At 34.8% G+C, this 21,599-nt stretch overlaps 1 protein-coding gene across 1 annotated transcript in view; it reads right to left on the bottom strand.

Annotated features, from left to right (window-relative positions):
* The window catches only part of HCN1 (hyperpolarization activated cyclic nucleotide gated potassium channel 1), a 378,126-nt gene that overhangs the window by 52,696 nt on the left and 303,831 nt on the right, over positions 1–21,599 (bottom strand). Inside the window, exon 5 of the mRNA XM_032281138.1 lies at positions 17,517–17,663. Within this exon, the coding sequence (XP_032137029.1) occupies positions 17,517–17,663 (147 nt within the window). The remainder of the gene's footprint in view (positions 1–17,516; positions 17,664–21,599) is intronic.

Below are 21,599 nucleotides of genomic sequence, written 5' to 3'. Positions count from 1 at the left end.
GCAGATCTTAATGAATTAAAAAAATGTTTTGAACATTCATTCAAGCGTTGACTAGCTTGTTCAGTACCTGCTTCAATTTCTTAATTTTACAAGCTTTCCCATGATTTCTCTGTCTCTAATAGGGAGGATTTACACAGATTTATATTTGCACTATAACCTATCTTATTTTTAAAAGATATCTTATAGTGCTACTCCTGAATAATATGAGTGTTAAATATTAAATTATAGGGGTAAATATTTATTTTTATTATTTATATTTTGGGAGCTGAAGTTACATGTAAAAACAGGAGGACTGATGAACTGACAGAGGATACCTTAATTTTAATTTTATTTAACTTCCATTTTATTAAGAAAGATTAGTCAAGTATTTTTTGAACTACCAAACTGTATTTTTTAAAGTATTTGAAAACAAAAGGAGTACACATTTTCCTTAAACTATATTATATATATTTTTATATCACATTGCATGCCTGTATTAAAAGATCTCATGTACCCCATAAATACATACACCTAGTATGTACCCACACAAGATTTAAAAAAGAATTATTCAATTAAAAATATATATATATCTGTATTGTCATCATCTTCATGAAAGAAATTTATTTATGATTTTCATCAATCTCCAGTTCACCTTAACATGTTATAACTATAATGCATATTCAATATTTGCTTCCTTTTTTTCTATACTTGTAACAAAATATTTCCCAAATTGTGACATGACCCACATTGCTATTCTTTTTAATGGCCACAAAATGTTTCAGCTTGTGTTAATCATAGTCATATTAAGAAAAATAAGCAGGGAGAGAAATAGACTGCAATGACCTCTTAAATAATGGCAACCTTTAGCATTTTTCACTATTACTTATTTAGAAACCAAGTTATTTCTTTAACTGCTAAATTAATAGATTTCAAGTTATAAGTCAAATACAATTAGCCTAAAATAAAAAATTATTACTAAGTGGCTTAAATTATGTCTTGTAAAAGACAGATCAGGGCAAGCTGAATTTTGAGATATATCAATTCAAAAATTTTAATGTTTTCTGTAGTTACAGTTCTCATATGTGTTTAATTTAGCTCTAAGGTATTTAATCACATATAAACTTTACAATATGAATGCAAATGAAGTTCGAAATTAATTTTGTGTTAGCATAGTTCCACTGCTTTGCCTTCCTGGAACATAGGAACATATTGTTCTGTTAAGGTACCATGCAGGGTGACAGTAGATGATATAAAACTCTCTCAGTGTCACTTCCATTTGATTACAAAGGAAAAAAATGTAGCAGACAAAAAATTAAAATTAAAAATCCTGAAATTAAGTAACTGTATATTGATAAGGAGACTGTTCATTAGCGACTCTGTATCTCTGCTTTACTATGTGGTATCAGGTGCTCAAAGCAGTAATTAGATTTCTGTAAGCTCCAGCAATTTAGCTCCAGTGTCTGTAGCAAGGTGTAAGGATGATTTGCCCAATAGAGTTAAGCCTGCCTTAGGTGATTAAAAAAGCGATTAATTTTTAAGGAGCACACACAACAAATAAATATCCAGAAGTATGCTGAACTAAAAAATATGATTAAGAGAAGACCACCGATAGCAGAGTGAATCTGAAGACTTAATTCTAAGATGACTTGGAGAATTTGGTAAAAACTTATATTTGAAATTTTACTATATAATCCACATAGATTAATTTTCATTGTTAAGAAAGCAACAGAAACAATCCATACATAACAATATATGTATATGTGCATGAGGACCTATGGAAATCAAGTCAGGCCCTAAAATCAGACAAGAGTACTCACATAAATTAAACGTTCTTTTACTCTCACTTTAGTTAGATTTTCATGGGACATTACATGTGTTAGCATTTGTTATTTTGCTTCAAAGTATAAACAAAAATTTATATGTTGAAGCACCAGTACCTCAGAATGTATTTAGATACAGGGTATTTGAAGAGGTAATTAACTTAAAATGAAGTCGTCAGGGTCGGCCCTAATCCAGTCTGATTGGTGTCCTTTTATAAGAACAGGAAATTTGGAAACACAGAAAAGACATCCGGGATGTACAAGCACAGAGAAAAGGAAACCCTCTGCAAACCAAGGAGAGAAACCTCAGAAGAAACCAGACCTGCCAATACCTTGATCTTAGACTTCCAGTCTCCAGAACTGTGAAAAAATAAATTTCTAATGTTTAAGCCACCCAATTTGTGGTATTTTGTCATGACAGCCTTAAAAAACTAATACAGCAAGCCAGGCTGATCAAAATGCGACAAGAAGGATGAAGTTGCCCCTTCTGAAGATCTGCCAAGATGTATCACTATAGTAGTCCCCCGTTCTCTGTGGGGAAATGTGGATGCCTGAAATCTCAGACAGTGCTGAACCCATTTGCTATCAATCATAACACATTTCTGTTCACATATTCCACACACAAATGGAATGCCTTTTTCATCTTAACTAAGCACTTATCATGCATTGTGGATGTAACTGTTGCAGTTTGAGGTGTCATAGCAAAACTAGCACATTATTTTTCTTCACAATTTCATGAATAGAAGATTCATTTTTACAGATGATCTTAGCAATCTCAGCATACAATTTTTTTCTTTCATATTAAGTGGAGAACTTTCACCTTTTTGCTTATTTTATGGCTTCTCTGGCATATCCAATGACCAGCATCACTACTGATGTGCTTTGTGGTAATGTAATTACCTTTTCAAATATCCTGTATCTAAATACATGCTGAGGTATTTGCACTTCAACATTTATTTGGAGAAGTCAAATAAGGCGACTTGAAAACAAGCACAAAGATACAGTAACAGTTTACCGGATAACCAAATGACTACGAAGTGACTCAGGCACTGTGACTCCACTGGACAAATGAGGATTCATGTCCCAAAGGAGATTTCATCCCACTATTCAGAATAGTGCAAGATTTCAAACTTATGAATTGCATATTTCTGGATTTTTCCATTTAATATTTTCAGACCAGAGTTGATCTCTAGTAAAGAACTGAAACTGTGGAAAGGGAAACCACAGATCAAGGTAGGACTACTCAACCACTGCTCTGAAAGTGAACTGTGGCAGAGGCACTATAAGCAATTATAAGCATATTGACGTCTACTATGCATAGATGTGGAACACGATCCACTCTACACACTTCAAGACCTTCTGAGTTTTTCAGTTTGAGAAACAATAAATTTAAAAAATATTTAGTGATGTGGAGGAATGATTTTTTAAAAACTGTATTGCATATGAAGCATCTTTGACATTCAGATAAAAGTGGCAGGCAGATGGGAATGGTTTTGGAGATTAGGAAAACAGAGTAAAGATTGGGTGCCATTTTCAAGACTATTTTTAAAAAACTGTGTAAATATATGTAATGATACTTAGAGTTTGACTATTCATAAGTATACAATTTGTCAGTACGTTCACTATGTGTGACATCCTCACTGTCTATACCTAAACCTTTTTCATCATTCCCAACAGAAGCTCTGTAACCATTAAAGAACTGCCACTTTCCTCCCCTTCTCCAGCCCGTGGTAACTTCTGTTCTACTTTCTGCATCTGTCAATTTGCATACACTAGGGACTTCCCATAAGCAGAATTATACAATATTAGCATAGGGTCAATTTTTGAAGTCTTAAAAATAAACAATGCCATTCAGAAAAAGACTGGTGATGTGGTGAGTGGGAGATAACATTAGGAAAAACCAAGGAAAAGGCACAGGAGTCTGGATCTCTCTGGTTACAATAAGACGATCTGCTCCACTCCCCTTTCCGTCTCCTAGATTCAGTGGAAGTAAGAAAAAGTCCAACTTTTAATGAACATATTGTACATAAGAGATGGTGCCTGAGAAGTTTATAAAACAAATGATCATAGAATAAATTATTTTTGCAATGACTCATATATATTTATAGATAGGGGGAATAGATATTTTGGAGTTTTTAAAAATGTTTTAACACTATTTATGTTACACTGTAGAACCTTTGGGAAAGTTATCTAAATTTTCATCTTTCCACCAGAATCTAAAATTCAGAGATACCTGTCATCCAGCAAGAATTTGGATTGAAATAATAACAAACAGGTACCATGATTTATAGCTGAGAAAGTTCCTATACACTGATCATCTTATTTAACCTTCTTACAACCATGAGAGAATGGTATTACTATCTTAATTTTACAGAATAAGTTGGAGCAGTCAAAGAGATTCCAGATAGCAGGGCAAAGACCATTCTCCCTCCAATTACATATAGAGATTTTTAACAAGAAATTTTACTTTGGAAAAATTTTAGGTTCATGAAAAAATGCATAACAATATAGAGTGTGTCCATGTGTCTCTTACACAATTTTCTTAAAGGTTTAATTCTTACTTTACTATAGGACATTTGTCACACCAAGAAATCAACATTGCTGAATTACTATTAAACTCCAGACTTTGAATTTGATTAGGTTTCTACTTGTGTTTGTCTCTGTTCCACGATACAAACCATGATGCCATGCTGCATTTGGCATACAAAAATTTTTGAGGAGTTATTAAATACTGAGTTTACATTGTTTTGCTTTAAGAAATTGAATTTGGTCAAATATAAGGAAGAAAATTGCTGATATATTAACAGTTCATTGGAACATTAAAACTTATTTTTGTATGACAACTACCAAATAAACTCACAAGCCTGATCATATATACATATGATATACATATATACATCTATGTAATGGCAAGATGATTTTACATATATATGTTTCTGCAGTTACAGAAAACATTTTACATATATATGTACATATATATGTACATATGTAAAATCATATATCTATTTTACATATATATGTTTTCTGTAGTTACAGAAACATTTTACCTGTATATATATATATATGTAAAATCATCTTGCCATTCCTAGAAAAAATTAAAAATGCAGCATTAGAAAAAAGGAAACTAAGTTTAAATGACTCGTAAAGAATTTTTAATAGACAAACAATAATGAATTATGTCATTTGTTTTTCTTTCTCAGTGAGATAGCTATGCAAGAAATTCTTATTACTAGATACAATTGTTTTATAGATTATTTCATAACCATCAAATATGCCTCTTTGGTATTGATGTGTCCTGACCTACTAATGTATACTCATGCCTTTAAATATATTTTAAAATATATTTTTCCTCAAATTAGTCTATATATTGGGACATTTTATCTCTCTCAAAAGCCTGTGTTGCTTAATAAGGAGATAATTTCTAATAGGTAAAATTTACCAGGAAGTCACTTTCAAAAACTTTAAAAATTTTATTTTATATGTCTTTGTATTGTCTTACTTTATGTAACCACTTTTTCCTTGAAATATATGATTTGGATTATAAAATTTCAGTTTGAGATAAATGTCAAATGTCTACTTTTCTTCATTAGTTTTTGAGATATAATTCTTAGCCTTCTCTAGGTTTTCCTGCTTATGATCTTTGGCGTTGACCAGGTAGAAATGGCTCACATTTATGTCAGGCAAAGTATAAAATTCACCTTAGGCGATGACAATATTTAAATATATTAATATCAGTATTAAGATCTTAGGGCAGCAATCATTGTAAAAATAATATTATTGAGCACTTATTTCACCCTGGGTTCTTAAGTGTTTTGCTTATTACAAAGCCTAATTTAAACACAAACACAGCTTCCCAGGGAACAGACACTAGGCTAGTCACATCTCTATAAAATAGATTTATTTTCCCTAATTTACAATTATAAATAAACATTTTAGGAGTGTAAATCCTGTGCATAACTTTAACGGGGAAGTATTTTTAGAATATCAAGCTAAGGCACAACATATTTCAGAGATTTATATATCATTTATTTCATTTTAGACTTATTAGTATTTTACTTCACAAAATCAACATGTATATATTAAATCACCACTATGAATTCAACTCAAGAGCTCACACCTGCACATAAGCTCACTAAGTAATTTATCTGATGACTGCAATGACAGCAAAACCAAACTACCCCAACACATCATATGCTGTTCTACCTAGAGTGGATTTTTAAAAATCAAGATCATCATTATCTTCATTGAAACCACTACCATCACCACCATCATCATCAGTAATTCATCCAGGTAGCATATATTATCTTACTGTACATTCTGCCAAGGCAAGGTTCAAAATGAAATATTAGATATATTAATAATTTGCATAATTTAACAATATGAAGCTCTAGCTATGTAAGTCAACTGGGGGTATATTTTAAACAACAGAAATTGGTTTGTATAAGTAAGACAAATGGTATTTTACATATGCTGCTTTAATGGTTCTGACTTTAAACTCTGGAAAACAGTATTATCTTTTTAAAATTTATATATACCTCAGTGTATAGCCTGGATGCAAAATGTAAGCTTTACCTAGCACAAGAATCTTTCCAATCTTTTCTTAAAGTATTTGTGGTTACATCGCAGGTGTATGTATTTATGGGGTACATGAGATATTTTGGTACAGTAATACAGATATTTTTGCATGAGTAGTAATCACATCATAGAAAGTTGGCTATCCATCCTCTTAAGTATTTATCCTTCATGTTATAACCAATCCAATTATACTACTTTAATTAATTTTAAATGTATAATGAAGTTTTTGTTGACTATAGTCACCTTGTTGTGCTGTCAAATACTAGGTCTTATTCATTCTTTCTATTTTTTTGTACCCCATTAATCAACCCCACCTTTACCCAACTAACCTTCTCAGCCTCTGGTAACCATCCTTCTGCTCTGTATCTCCATGAGTTCAGTTGCTTTGATTTTCAGATGCCATAAATAACAGAAAACATTCTACTTCTTTTTGTACCCAGTAAGCATCCCAACCTCCCCATTATCCTCCCACTATGCTTTCCAGCCTCTGGTAACCATTTTTCTACTCTATTTCTTCCTGAATTCAATTGTTTTAATTTTTAGATTCCACAAATAAAGTAAGAACATGTGAGTTTGTCTTTTGGTATCTGGCTTATTTCACTTAACATAGTGACCTCTTATTCCATCCATACTGTTGCAAATAACAGGATCCCATTCTTTTTTTTTTTTATGGCTGAATAGTACCTATTTTGTATAAGTATCACATTTTCTTTATTCAATCACGTGTTGAAGGACACTTCTGTGGCTTCCAAATTTTGGCTGTTGTGAACAGTGCTGCAACAAACATAGAAGTGAAGATATTTCTTTGATATTTGATTTCCTTTCTTTTGGGTACATACCCAGCAGTGGGATTGCTGGATCAAATGGTAGCTCAATTTTTAGCTTTTTGAGCAAGCTCCAAACTGTTCTCCATAGTGGTTGTACTAATTTACATTCCCATGAATACTGTACAAGCGTTCCCTTTTCTCCACATTCTCGCCAGCATTCGTTATTGCCTGTCTTTTGGATATAAATATTTTAACTGGGCTGAGATGATATCTCATTGTAGTTTTGATTTGCATTTTTCTGATGATCAGAGATGATAAGCATCTTTCATATGCCCATTTGCCACTTGTATGTCTTCTTTTGAGATGTTTATTCAAATATTTTGCCTATTTTTTATTTGGATTATTAGACTTTTTTTCCCTATAGAGTTGTTTGAGCTCCATATAAATTCTGGTTATTAATCCCTTATTAGATGGGTATGTTGCAAATATTTTCTCCTATTCTAGGGATTTCTCTTCACTTTGTTGTTTCTTTTGCTGTCCAGAAGCTTTTTAATCTAATGTGATTCCATTTGTCCATTTTTGCTTTGGTTGCCTGTGCTTGCAGGGTATTCCTGAAGCAATTTTTTTTCTCAGACCAATGTCTGGGAGAGTTTCCTCAATGTTTTCTTGTAGTAGTTTTATAGTTTGAGGCCCTAGATTTAAGGCTATAATACATTTTGATTTTATTTTTATGCATGGCTAGAGATAGGGGGCTGGTTTTATTCTTTTGCATATAGATACCTGGTTTTTTCAGCACCATTTATTGAAGAAACTATTCCTCCGTATATGTTCTTGGCATGTCTGTCATATTGAACCTTCAAACTGTTGTCTATAGTGGTTGCATTAATTTCCATTCCCACCAAAAGTGTACAAGTGTTCCGTTTTCTCTACATCCTTGCCAGCATGTTATTGTCTGACTTTTAGATAAAAGCCATTTTAATGGGGTGAGATGGTATCTAATCTTAATTATATTAATGCGTGATGCCATTGACTGGATTGACTTGTTAGCAATAATTGCGGCTTCTCAAGTTTGGCTTCCAATTATCTTCATAATTTTGGTTTGAGTTCTATTACTTAGCTCTTTTCTCTGAGATCACTTAAAATAATCATGGTTATTATAACTGCAGAAAAACAGCATGGTTTATTATAACAACGAAAACAAGCTTATATTTTAATTGTATTTGCACATATATAAAGGTATAACTTAGGCCACTGTAGAATAAAAGTTATTTATTCTCCAGTTTATTTTCCCTTTTCTTTGAACCAAATGAGAAGCTGAAAAAGCAACTAGATTTTGGAAATATAGGCATATTTGCTGTCTGTTTACCCAATGTTCTTTACATCTTGTATCCTCTTTGTCTACTGAAATTCCACATGTGCTTCCAGATTTAGTGCAAACTTTTTCTGCTGAGGCCTTTTCAGTCTATTCCAGGATGTAGTGAACACATTTATTTTCTCAACAATTTTAGTAGTTCCAGTCTTCTTTTCTCTGCTAATTAACTATATGTGACTTCCTACATTTCTAGTATCCTTATTTTACTTTTTTCTTATACTTTTTTCCCATGTGTTCATATCTCATTTCTCCAAGAATATAGTAAGCACTTTCTCTAAGACTGAAAAAATCACATCTTACAATTTACCTTCCCTGTCATGCCTGGATCAATGTCTTGCACACATTAAGCAATCAATAATTTTTGTCTGTTTGTTTTATAGAATGCAGAGGTGCATGGAAAAAGCTCTAGGCCAAAAGACGCAATATCTTTGGCACTGTGGCCAAATCAGGTCATTTACATAATTTTGCTAATCTTTTGTTACTTAGGCCTGTTACATGAATATCTTAAAATCTGTAAGATGCTGGTATAGCTTTACAATATGATTCTGACCATTTTAGTTAATTTTAACTAAACACATTTTTAGAAGGCATTTAAAAAATCAACAAGTATGTACTTTAAGAAAGATGATTCAGAATTACACTAAATAAATATACACGCAAATTGTGCTTTCTTGCATAACTGTCTATTCAACAAATTAAAGGTCAGAAGGACGGGATTATACTCTCAGCCTAATTCAGGCTCTGTGAAAATGAAATATACTGACATTCTATATTCTACTGGAACACATGATCTGTACCTATTTTAAACCCATGGCTCTTCACAATCCATTGTTTAAAAATAGATCAGTTCTGAACTTTGGAGACAGGCTCAGAAGGGCATTAACCTCTTTCTTGACAGTTAAGTTTGCCATTTTGCTCTAATCGAATCAGTATGTCTGATCATGTTAAAAATAGACATTCCTACTTTGTACACATTCCAACAGGCATTCATAAACAGAAGGATATAGTTCACTGAATCTTTCTGATTAGTTTTTTATTTTTAAATATACTGCCAGCATTTACAGAAGTATACATAAGTCTTATGATTCTAACATTTCAATATCAAATTTTGATGCTAAGGCAATGGCTCCAGGAAACTGGCTATTAAAATGAAGGGGAAGCTTATTAGCAGATTGTCTGAATATACTCCGAAAGAAATGGGGCATATGATATTGCTGGGCTTGTTGTCCCTCCTGAGTACTGGCCTGACACCCTTTGAATCTCCCTTTCAGCACTTGCAAACAATTACATACAATTGGTTAATTAAATGTTTGTCTCTCCCTAAAATGTAAGAGCCATGAAGCTCTATCCGATTTTTCATTGAGTTGTAGTAACATTAAGAGTTAAATTCTACTGTGTACGTACTAGGTGCCAGGCACTTTTCTACATTTTAATGTTTTGCTCCCTTAATCTTTACAACTCTGTGAAGCAGTTATGATCATTATTCACGTTTCAAGATAAGGAAAATGAAGTACATGAAAGCTAAGAAATAGCTCAGAGTTGAACATCTAGTTAATAGTGGATCTGGATTTAAATGAGGCTGTGGAAGGAAGGTCATCTGGTAATCATGATGTGATACAGCCCCTTAGTTGTAGGTTCTCATCCGTTATGTGTTGTATAGCTGAAAAAAATGCATATACTTAATGGTGGTACAAAAAATCACAAAAGGGATTTAAACTATCCAAAACAATGAAATTTTGAATATTTCTCAGCAGCTAGGGACAAATAAGAGCATATTAAGTGGATGGGTGGAGAATCAAGAAGGATGGCTCTCCAGGGAAAGCCAGGTCAGGCAGCAACTGGTAGAAAGGGGAGGATACTAGGGATTATTGAAGTCAACTTTGCAGACTCATAAATTTGACTGGACACAGACAGAGTGCAACTAGAGAGTACAGATCAGAGATAATGAATACATCACACAACAATAGTTTCAATTTAAAATGCTATGTTTTGGGGTAGCATCTTAAGAATTTTCTGCATAAGACAGTAATGTTCCTTTACTATCCGACCCACGTGTTTTAGTGCACAGTGGAATGATGATAATATTTTAAGATGGCTTTACAATCACTTCCCAGAAGGCTGAAAATTCCAGTGGAGCTCAGTGTGCAGGACATAAAGCCTAGTTCGAGGATGAACACATAACCCTTATCTGTCACTGTGAATTTTCTATATCTTAAAGTGTCTCAATATTTAGGTTTGGACAGGGAAACCTGAACAATTGTTCACTGACAATAATCTAGGCAGACGTGGTGTAGCAATGGTCTTAGTCAATTTGGGCTGCCATGCAAAAGTATCACAGCCTGGGTGGCTTATAAATTAAAAAAATACTTCTCACAATTCTAGGTCGGAAGTTGGGAAATCTAAGATCAACGTGTTGGCAGACTTTGTCTAGTGAGGGCCCACTCACAGACAGTGATCTTTTTCTGTGTCCTCTTCATAAGGATTTCCCATTTTCTTGATCAAAATAAACTTGCAGAAACTTCTTACAACACATCTGAATAGAATCTAGTTTGAGGCACTAAGAAGAATAAGATGTCAGTTTTAAAATAGCCTCTATCAGAGCAACATGAATTATAAAATTGAAGCAGAAGCAAACATCCAATTTATGCTGAAGCTTGGATGGAAGAAAGTGTAAACTGTATTGGGGCATTATTTCCATAAGTTTTTGTAAAAATCCTTTCTGTGTTCCCTCAATGAGATTTTAACTAGATAACTTTTCCTTGACTTCTTGGGATATATCCTTCATTCTCTTATCTTTCTGTCTTTTGATTTGATCTTTATTCCTGGTACTGTTTTGTAAAGAATCCTTTAAAAAAACTTTATGGAAAAAATGCCCCAAATGAAGCAGAAGTTTACAGATCGATAACTCATTTTAAGAAGGGATGAGACAATGTTCAAGATGAAGCCCATGGCAGCAAATCATCTGCATCAATTTGCAAGGAAAAAGTTTATCCTGTTTTTGCCCTATTTGAATAAGACCAATGATTAATCGCAGAAACAATAACCAACACTGTAGACATCTGAATTTGCTCAGCTTTCACAATTCTGATTCAAAAATTAAACTTAAGCAAACTTTCTACTCCATTAGTACCAAAACCATTGTAGCCAGATCAGCTGCAGATAGGAGCAGAGCTTTCAATGAAAATTTTAAACAAGTATGTTGAAAATCCTGAAGCATTTCTTCAAAGAATTGTAACTGGAGATAAAAACATGGCTTTGCAAGTATGATCTTGAAGACAAAACCTGATAAAAATAATGGCTATCAAGAGATGGAAGCGGTCCAGTCAAAGCAAAAGCAGACTGGTCAAGAGCAAAGGTGGCTCATGCCTGTAGTGTAGCCTCTGCTAGTTGGGAGGTTAAACTTTGAGGATCACTTGAGCCTGGGAGGTAAAGGCTGCAGTGAGCTCTAATTGTACTACTGAACTCCAGCCTAGGTGACAGTGAGAACCTGTCAAAAAAAAAAAAAAAAAAAAAAAAAAAAGCAAAGGTTATAGTAACTGTATTGTGGGATGCTCAAGACATTTTGCTTGTTGACTTTCTGGAGGCCAAAGAACAGTAACATATGCTTACTATGAGAGTATTTTCAGAGAGTTAGCTAAAGCTTTAGCAAAGAAACACCCAGGGAAGTGTCACCAGTCTTCCACCACTACAAGGCTCCCACCCATTCTGCTCATCAAACAAGGGCAATTTTGTGAGAGTTTTGATGAGACATAATTAGGCATCTATCTTATGGTCTCAGTTTGGCTTTGTTTGATTTATTTTTGTTTCCTAATATTAAAAACATCTGTAAAGGGCACCCATTCTTCTTCAGTTAATAATGTGAAACAGACTGCATTGACATGGTTAACTTCGCAGGACCCTTAATTCTTTAGGGATGAACAACATAGCTGGTATCATTGCTTATAAAAGTGTCTTGAACTTGATGGAGATTATGGAGCTTATGTGGAAAAATAAAGTTAATATTTTTATATTTATCTTTTAATTCCATTTTCTATGATCTTTTTGAAATCCTCTCATATATTTATTACCTTTTTTTTTTGAGATAGAGTCTTCCTCTGTTACTCAGGCTGCAGTGCAGTGGTGTGATCTCAGCTCACTGCAGTCTCTGACTCCCATGTTCAAGCAATTCTCCTGCCTCCACCTCCGAGTAGCTGGGATAACAGGCACATGCCACAACACCAGGCTAATCCTTTCATATTTTTAGTAGAGACGGAGTTTGCTGTGTTGGACAGACTGGTCTCAAACTCCTGATCACAGGTGATCACCAGCTTTGGCCTCCCAAAGTGCTGGGATTATAGGCAGGCATGAGCCACTGGTCCTGGCCTATTTTTTTCTTTTACCAGAATATAAAAAATTGAATGATGTTTCCCAGAGAAAAAAGATTTATACATTCTAATTTGATTGAGAAATTTGTAGCAACAAAATAAACTAACCAATAGGAGATATTTAGCCTCATATTTTAAAAACTCTTAGCAGTTATCTTATGGCTATTCAAAAAATGTAAATAACTTTTAGTGGGTATAGAAATTTAAATATAAATTGTGAAGATATCAGTTGGAATAACAACATTTGTTATTTAATTTATAGTAAATGTACTAAGAATTTTAACAAAATTTGAAAATATAGACTAAATAAATGTTCTTTGTACATAGGAAACAGAATTTTAAGACAAAAGTGGAGAAAACAAATGTGAAAAAAATAACATGGGTAGAATGAATAAGTAGCACTCTTATGTTATGGACTAAGTACACTGAGGGCCAGAGAAAGGAGATATAAGATCCAGTCTCATGTCTGATCAAATAAGATATATAGAAATAAATAGGTATTATTTGAATTCAATTTTCCCAAGAGAGGAGAGACATTTCTGCAATACATGTTGTAAAGGTGAGAAATTATAATTAATTTTTTTCAAAACAGCAAGTTACACAATTTTGTTGTAGGCCATTTTGCAACAGACATGGCAGTGGGAGAAAGGAAAGCTGGAGCTATAGCTGGAGTCAGAGTATAGAAGGACTGGAAGATGAGCTTAGGGAGTCTATACTTGACTCAATGTATAATGCAAAGACTGAAAGTTTCTGAGCAAAGAAATGAGTAACTCATGCAAATAAAAGATTAGTCTGACGGTGGCATTTTAAATGGTAGTTAGATAAATCAGACCAAAAGCTGGAAGGCAAACTAAGGTGACAGTGAAACTATTCTATGTGAGATGGTTTAGTTTAGGACAATGGCAGTGGGAAAGGAAGCAAAGGCATGAGTGTGAGATGTATTGCTAAAGTTAATTGACAGTATTTGATGATTGGATGAACAGCGCAGAAAAAGAAAAGCTGCAAAATTGGACTAAAGTTTTACATTTCAAATAACTTGAGAGAATGACTAAAAAAATATACAGAGAGACTTTAAGAGATAAAATGGTTTAATGATGGAAGATAAATGACTTCACTGTATAACCTACTTCATGTGTGGGTGCAGGGGATATCATTTAGCTTTTAAGAAAATGAAGTTTAAGGCAGGCACTTAGAGCTAAAATTTATAGAATTGAAATGGGAGATAATAAATTCAAACATACAAAATGAAAATTCAGTGGCTCAGAAATGTTGCAGTGTTAAAGAAGCCAAAAAGACAAATATATGTATATATATTTGTATACATATATATGTATATATATATTTATTTATATATTTATATATATATATATACACGTATATTTGTCTCTCTCTATATATATGTATATATGTCTCTCTCTCTATATATATATATACATGCCTCTCTCTATATATATATGTATATATGTCTCTCTCTCTCTATATATATATATGTCTCTCTCTTTCTCTCTCTATATATATATATACACACACACACACACACATATATATATATATATATATACATATATATATATATATATATATATAGAGAGAGAGAGAGAGAGAGAGAGATTAAGAATCTGTGTTTTGTCAACAGCATAAAAAGTAGTCCCAACATCTCAGAGTATCTATAATTAACAGTTATATTAGCACATTCTCACACTACTAATAAAGACACACCTGAGACCAGGTAATTTATAAACAAAAGAGCTTTATTTGACTCAGTTCAGCATGGCTGGGGAAGCCTCAGGAAACTTACAATTCTGGCAAAAGGGAAAGCAAACATGTCCTTCTTCACAAGGTGGCAGCAAGAAGTGATGAGCGAAAAAGGAAGAAAACCCTTATAAAACCATCAAATCTTGTGAGAAATCACTCACTAACACAAGTACTGCAGCATGGAGGTAACTGCCTCCATGACTCAATTACCTCCTACCAGGTACCTCCCATGACAGGTATGAATTATGAGAGCTACTACTCAACATGACTTGGGTGGGGACAGAGCCAAACCATATCATTCCACTGCTGGCCCCTCCCAAATCTCATGTCCTCACATTTCAAAACCAATCATGCCTTTCCAACAGTCTCCCAAAGTCTTAACTCATTTCAGCATTAACTAAAAAGTCACCAGCCAAAGTCGCATGAGACAAGGTAAGTCCCTTCTGCCTATGAGCCTGCAAACTCAAAAGCAAGTTACTTGCTTCCTAACACAATGGGGGTACAGGCATCAGGTAAACACAATCATTCCACATGGGAGAAATTGGACAAAATGAAGAAGCTACAGGCCCTGTGCAAGTCCAAAATTAAGCAGGGCAGTGAAATCTTAACGCTCCAGAATTATCTCCTTTAACTCCATGTCTCACATCCAGTGCATGCTGATGCAAGAGGGGCTCACGTAGCCTTGGGCAGCTCTGTCCCTGTGGCTTTGCAGGATACAGCCCATCTGCTGGCTGCTTTCATGGGTTGGCATTCATTGAGTGTCTGCAGCTTTTCCAGTTGCAGGGTGCAAGATGTCGGTGGATCTACCATTCTGGGGTCTGGAGGACAGTGGCCCCCTTCTCACAATTCCACTAGGCACTGCCCCAGTAGTACTCTTTGCAGGGGCTCTGACCTCACATTTCCCTTCTGCACTGCACTAGCATAGGTTCTGTATGAGGGCCCTGTTCCTGCAGCAAACATCGGCCTGGACATCTACGCATTTCCATACATCCTCTGAAATCTAGGTGGAGGTTCTCAAACCTCAATTCTTGACTTCTGTGCCCCCGCAGGCTCAACACCAAATGGAAGATCCCAAGGATTGGGGCTTGCACCCTCTGAAGCCACAACCTGAGCTGTACCTTGGCCCTGTTTAGTGATGATGGCTGGAGCAGCTGAAATGCAGGGGACTAAGTCCCTAGGCTGCACACAGCAGGCAGCCAGTGGGCCCAACTCATGAACCATGTTTTTCCTACTAGAGCTCCAGGACTGTGATGGGAAGGGCTGCTGGCAAGGTCTCTGACATACCCTGGAGATATTTTCTCCATTATCCTGGTGATTAACATTCGACACCTTGTCACTGATGCAAATTTCTGCAGAAGGCTTAAATTTCTTCCCAGAAAGTAGGCTTTTTCTTTTCTCCTACATGGCCAGGCTGCAAATTTTTCAAAGTTTTATGCTCTGTCAACTTTTGAACATTCTGCTGCTCAGAAATTTTTTCCACTAGATACCCTAAATTATTTCTCTCAACTTCAAAGTTCCGCAGATATCTCTAGGGCAGGGGCAAAATGCCACCAGTCTCGTTGCTAAAGAATAGCAAGAGTCACATTTGCTCCAGTCTCCAACAAGATCCTCATCTCCATCTGAGAACACTCAGTCTGGACTTTATTGACCATAGCACTGTCAGCATTTTGTTCAAAGCCATTCAGCAAGTCTCTAGGAAGTTCCAAACTTTCCCACATTTTGCTGTCTTCTTCTGAGCCCTCCAAACTGTTTCAACCTCTGCCTGTTACCCTGTTCCAAAGTTGCTTCCACAATTTCAGATATCTTTGAAGCAGTGCCAACTATCCTGTACCAATTTACTATAATAGTCTGTTCTCACGTTCCTAATAAAGACATACTCAAGACTGGGTAATTTATAAAGGAAAGAGGAGTATTTGACTCCAAGTTCAGCATGGCTGAGGAGGCCTCAGGAAACTTCCAGTCTTGGCAGAAGGAGAAGCAAACACAACCTTCTTCATTTAGTGGCAGCAAGGAGATGTGCCAAGCAAAAGAGAGAAGAGCCCCTTATAAAATAATGAGATCTCGTGAAAACTCACTCACTAGTGAGAACACAGCCTGGGAGTAACCGACCCCATGATTCAATTACCTCCCACCGGGTCCCTCCCATGATATGTGGGGATTATAGAAGAAGCTACAGTTCAAGATGACAGGTCATTGACAACTTTCGAATGAACGACTTTGGTCAAGAAGTTAAGACCAAACCACAATTCAGTGACCATGTAGAAACCTTTTGAGAAGATAGGCAGTAAAAGAAAGGAGAGAGCAAAGCAGTGTAAGAAATATGAATAATCAAAAGCAGCTATTTTGGTCTAAGGGTAATCTGAATATTCTAGTGGGAAGAAGGAAGATTTTTAGGGAGGAACAGAAAGATGATGCAAAGCAAAGACGTGGTTATTAATGTTGCAAAGTGTTTTAATGAGATAATAGGAAATAAACTGCTCACAGCAAGTCATTCTATTGTCAGGGTCCATAAGATGATCTAGGAAAGTGAAGATTGGAGGAAGAATAGAAATCTAAAAGAAGAATCAGTTTGATAAGAATGAGGGAGAGAAAAATGGGGAAGATATGGACGATGAGGTCACAAGAAGGAATTTTTATTAAAGAGCCAGAAATACAAAAAAGATAATAGTTCTGAGAATCATAAACAGAAAAGCAATTATCCAATAATTTTTTCAATAAGAGCTTAAATATGGAAAAAGCAAAAGAAGGTAAGAACAAAATATCTTAATATTAAGTTTAGGTTTTTCTTTACAGTAGTGTCATAACATGGACTAGAAGTTTCCCCATGAAAAGAGCAAACAAACAATGATCATTTATTATGGAGACTGAGGGCAATAAATCTTACCTCTCTCAGAGGATCATTGAGTTCACTGAGAATATTTTCCTCATCAAAGATTTTGCCTTGGTATCTGTGTTCATAGTAATCATGTATCTTCTGACGCATATCAGCTGGTAACTTATGGAATGACATGTATTGTTCCACTTGCTTATACTGTAAGGAAGGGAAAAATAAAATTAAAAAACATTGTTAGGCTGTATAAGAAATCATATTATTTTATTTTGCTGTATTCAATAACACTTGAATGTTCAGTTACAAAAAATATCTTTTAAGAGGAAGGAACTAATGCACTTGGGTCTAATGTACCTCTTTCATGTTACATACTGTGTAAGGCATTTTATTTAGGTGAACATTTCCTGTAAAGAACTAAGATAATGTGAAGAAGAGGCACAAAGGGAGTGAAGAGTCAATTTAAGGGAGTAGCTACAAAAAAGCCAGTGATGGGGAAAAAATAAAATGTTATACAATTTTTTGAAATCGAGTTCTAAAAGAAGTATGAAGTTGTTTGGTTTTTTATTTCTAAGAAGAATCTCTTAAGTATGGATAGTACAATAGGTTTCATCTTAGGCTTTTTAGCAAAAGATGAGAATCTAACTAAATTTGAAATCTACAGGCAGGAAGCTTGGCAGGTGTTTGCAAATCATACATACTTCAGCAACACAGATGCCCTGTACGTTACTGAGAACTAAGTATATGGGAGGCTTCCAATTTAGGATTTAGAAGAATATCATGGTGAGACTAGATCCACATTACTGTATAGCTGAAAGTTAACTTATACACTGAAGTTCATTTAAACAAATAGTCCTCAACTGTGGCTGTCTTAACACCTGGGGAGGGGGTTGCTTTTTTGGAAGGCTGATCTTTAGGCTTAATCCCAGAGATTGATTCTATTGACATATCTGCCTATTTATGTTTACACACACACACACACACACACACACACACACACACACACACACATGGATTTTGTAAGTAACATCATTGTATCCCTGTTAGTCAAACAGGACAATATAAGCATGGATATTACCTGGGTGACTATTAGTAGAGAATAATTTCAAGCCTCATCCAAGACCTATGGAATAAGTATTTGCATCTTAAAAACATTTCCAGATGACATCTTAAAGTTTGAGAAATAATCCCTAGGTGTTTTGAATGCAGGTGGTCACAAGACCACACATTGAAAAAAAATCAGTTAGTTTTTAAAAATTTTGTTTCATTGTATAGATTATAGCATTGAGTACAAATTGTAATAGTTGGTAACACAACTGGATAAAGATACCAAAATAATATCATTTCCTTATGTAAAACACATTTAGTGTATTTTATATTTCCTGATAACACAACTCTGACTAAATCTAGGTGTCCTCAATCTTTGCCCATAATTATTGTAATTATACGTGGTAATTGATAATAGACCTATCTAATGAGAAGCAGCAACCCATTGTATTGCATTTCTTCAATTTTTTCCTACATACTTTCATTTTGCAAAAAAAAAAAAATAATGCTGTTTGAACATTCATTTTTGAACCAGTACCCTCAAAGGAAATACCACTGTGTCATGAGACTTCCTTTGATAACCAGACTCCACCAAACTATTTAAATCCTTAAGGCCTACATACATCTCTCTGAAGTAATTTGATTATGATAGTATTTTGAATTTAGGCACCAGTGATATCACTGCCATTGTGTAAGTGACTTTCAATAAATAAATAAGAAGAATTAGATCAATTTTTCCTGGAGAGCTCAAAATCTGTATGCCTATCCAACCTCAACATGCTTTAGTGGCCCTCTTCCAGAGACCTATGATTCAGGCCACTTGGCTTCTCATGTAGCTGGTTCATAGAAATGAAGCTTCCGTGGCTTTCTCAACAAGACCACTTCGTAGGATAAAATTGGTTGGCAGCTGGACTAAAAAGCTCTGTCTTTATTTCTGGGGATGTTTGTGTGTCTTGTTGTTGCTCTTGGCTGAAAATGAAGGCAGTGGGCTATGTGATGTAAAGTTTAGAGTCTGAAACTCAATTGGAGACCTTTTAAGGTTATCTTCGGCACTAATGATTTGCAACGAATGTACCTGGTTTGGACTAGTCTGGCTTGACAGTTTAAAAAGCCAATGAGAGCTTTGCGGTTGAGTTCTCTCAAGACTCTGCACAGATCTGGGGAGTTTAAGCCAGAGAGTCAGCATACTCCAATTACCCAAAGATTAGGCCCACAGGAAGCTTAGGCTGTGGAAAGGCTCTTGGATTTCTGATGCTTGTCTCTATTCTCTTTGTCTTGCTAAATTGTATTTTTTGCCCTTAAATAAAAGCCTAAATATGTATATACTCTGTGGAGTAGTGTTGAGTTCCTTCAAATATTCACATTTGGGAAAACAGTAAGACAGCTTAAGACACCAGGACTTCCACATTTTGACAGTCACTGGTATGCACCAACAAATGGAAGGGCTGTCATTTCTGGCCAAATAAAGGGTTATTTCTTTAGGACCAGTAGGTAGGTGTCATCTTGTTTACTTTCTGCAACACACTGATTGCTCAAACACTACTTGGAGTGGTGAGAATCTGAAACCTTAACCGACACATTGAGATCTCCATTTCTACTTTCTTTTCCATGCATCTCAGAGATATGAGGAGCAGCATGGAAACTTAGTAGTATTTTATTCATTTTTGGAAAACGAGTGCTGGTTTGCAAAGGCCTATTAATCTAGGGACAACATAATTTGCTCTACCTACATCTCAGAATTTGAAAAATTAATCCTTTTGTGGCTAAGTACAAATGTTACATATATAGTTATTTTATTTTTTATGAAGCTCGGGGTTGATCGAATCTAATTATTTTTCCTCACACAAGTCATTTAACCCTTCCAGACCTCATTCATTGATCAACAATAAGAGGATATTTGACTAAATGATCTTCCTTGTTCTTTCACACTAAAATTTCAAAGTTCTATGAATATTTCTTATCATTTATTCATATTAAGCTTGAATTTTGAACCTATATTACTATTTTAAGCATTCATTAATTCATAGTAATTATTGATCAAGCAAACATTAAATGATGTTTGTTGGCATACAAACTATTATTGGCATAAAAACTATTGGCATATAAACATTAATGTATGCCAATAGTTCTCAAGGTGTGGTTGCCAAACCACCAGTATCACTAGAAATACACATTCACAGTCTCCACCCCAGACCTACTGAATCAGAAACTCTAGATTTAGGACACAGCAGTATGTGTTTTAATAGGTCCTTCATACACAAAAATTTCATAATTGCTGCTATATGCCAAGTACTGTGTTATCTTAGGACATAAGGAAGCATGCTTGAGTGAGCATAGGGGAAACAAAGTAAATTTAGTTTTCAGCAAGTTAAGTTTAAGATGCCCATAGCACATTTTCACGCCTCTATGTAGGTCAGGCACTCAGAGAAGAAAATACATACATCATCACTGACTGAGAATTCACTAAGGGAGGATGTGTCAAATGAGGAGAAAAGGGCTAAAAAGTGGAACTTATGATTTAAAAGCAGCTGAGCCATAGTGGTTAATTAAGTTAAGGGTACTGTTAATATCTACCAAAATGGGAGAGGAGAACCAGAAAAACATGATCAGAAAACCTAGAGAAGGATCAAGTTTCACAGGAGGTGTGGTCAAAAGGAATCTATTCTAAGAAAAGAGGTACTGAACAGTGACCAGTGAATTTGGAATTGGGTAGTAATCTCTGTTAGAATACAACACACTAAAAACAGGAGCTTTTTCTTTTTGTCTGTTTTTCCCACACCTAACAAGACTTGCAAGAATGTATGAAAATATCACTTCCATGTGGTGTGAATAAAAATAGCAAACAACTCATTGAAAAAGACACCTAGTGGTAGTCAGACCATGAAATAAACTGGATGTTATAAGTAATGTATAAGTTGTCAAACTCAAAAAATGATAAAATGGCAAACTTTCTAATCGGTGTAGTAATATACTGTATGCAAAATATGACTTGATATATTTAGTAGTCACTGACAAATAGGTTTTTAAAAGCAAGAATGCCAATACAATTCTTTTGTAAATATAGATCAAAAGTTTATTCCATCAGATCTAAAG

Source organism: Sapajus apella, unplaced genomic scaffold (assembly GCF_009761245.1).
Source record: "Sapajus apella isolate SASKATOON/1434 unplaced genomic scaffold, GSC_monkey_1.0 scaffold1, whole genome shotgun sequence".
NCBI classification, from domain to species: domain Eukaryota; kingdom Metazoa; phylum Chordata; class Mammalia; order Primates; family Cebidae; genus Sapajus; species Sapajus apella.
Note: the sequence above shows the minus strand (reverse complement) of the source record. Positions and strands in the feature narration are given on the sequence as shown.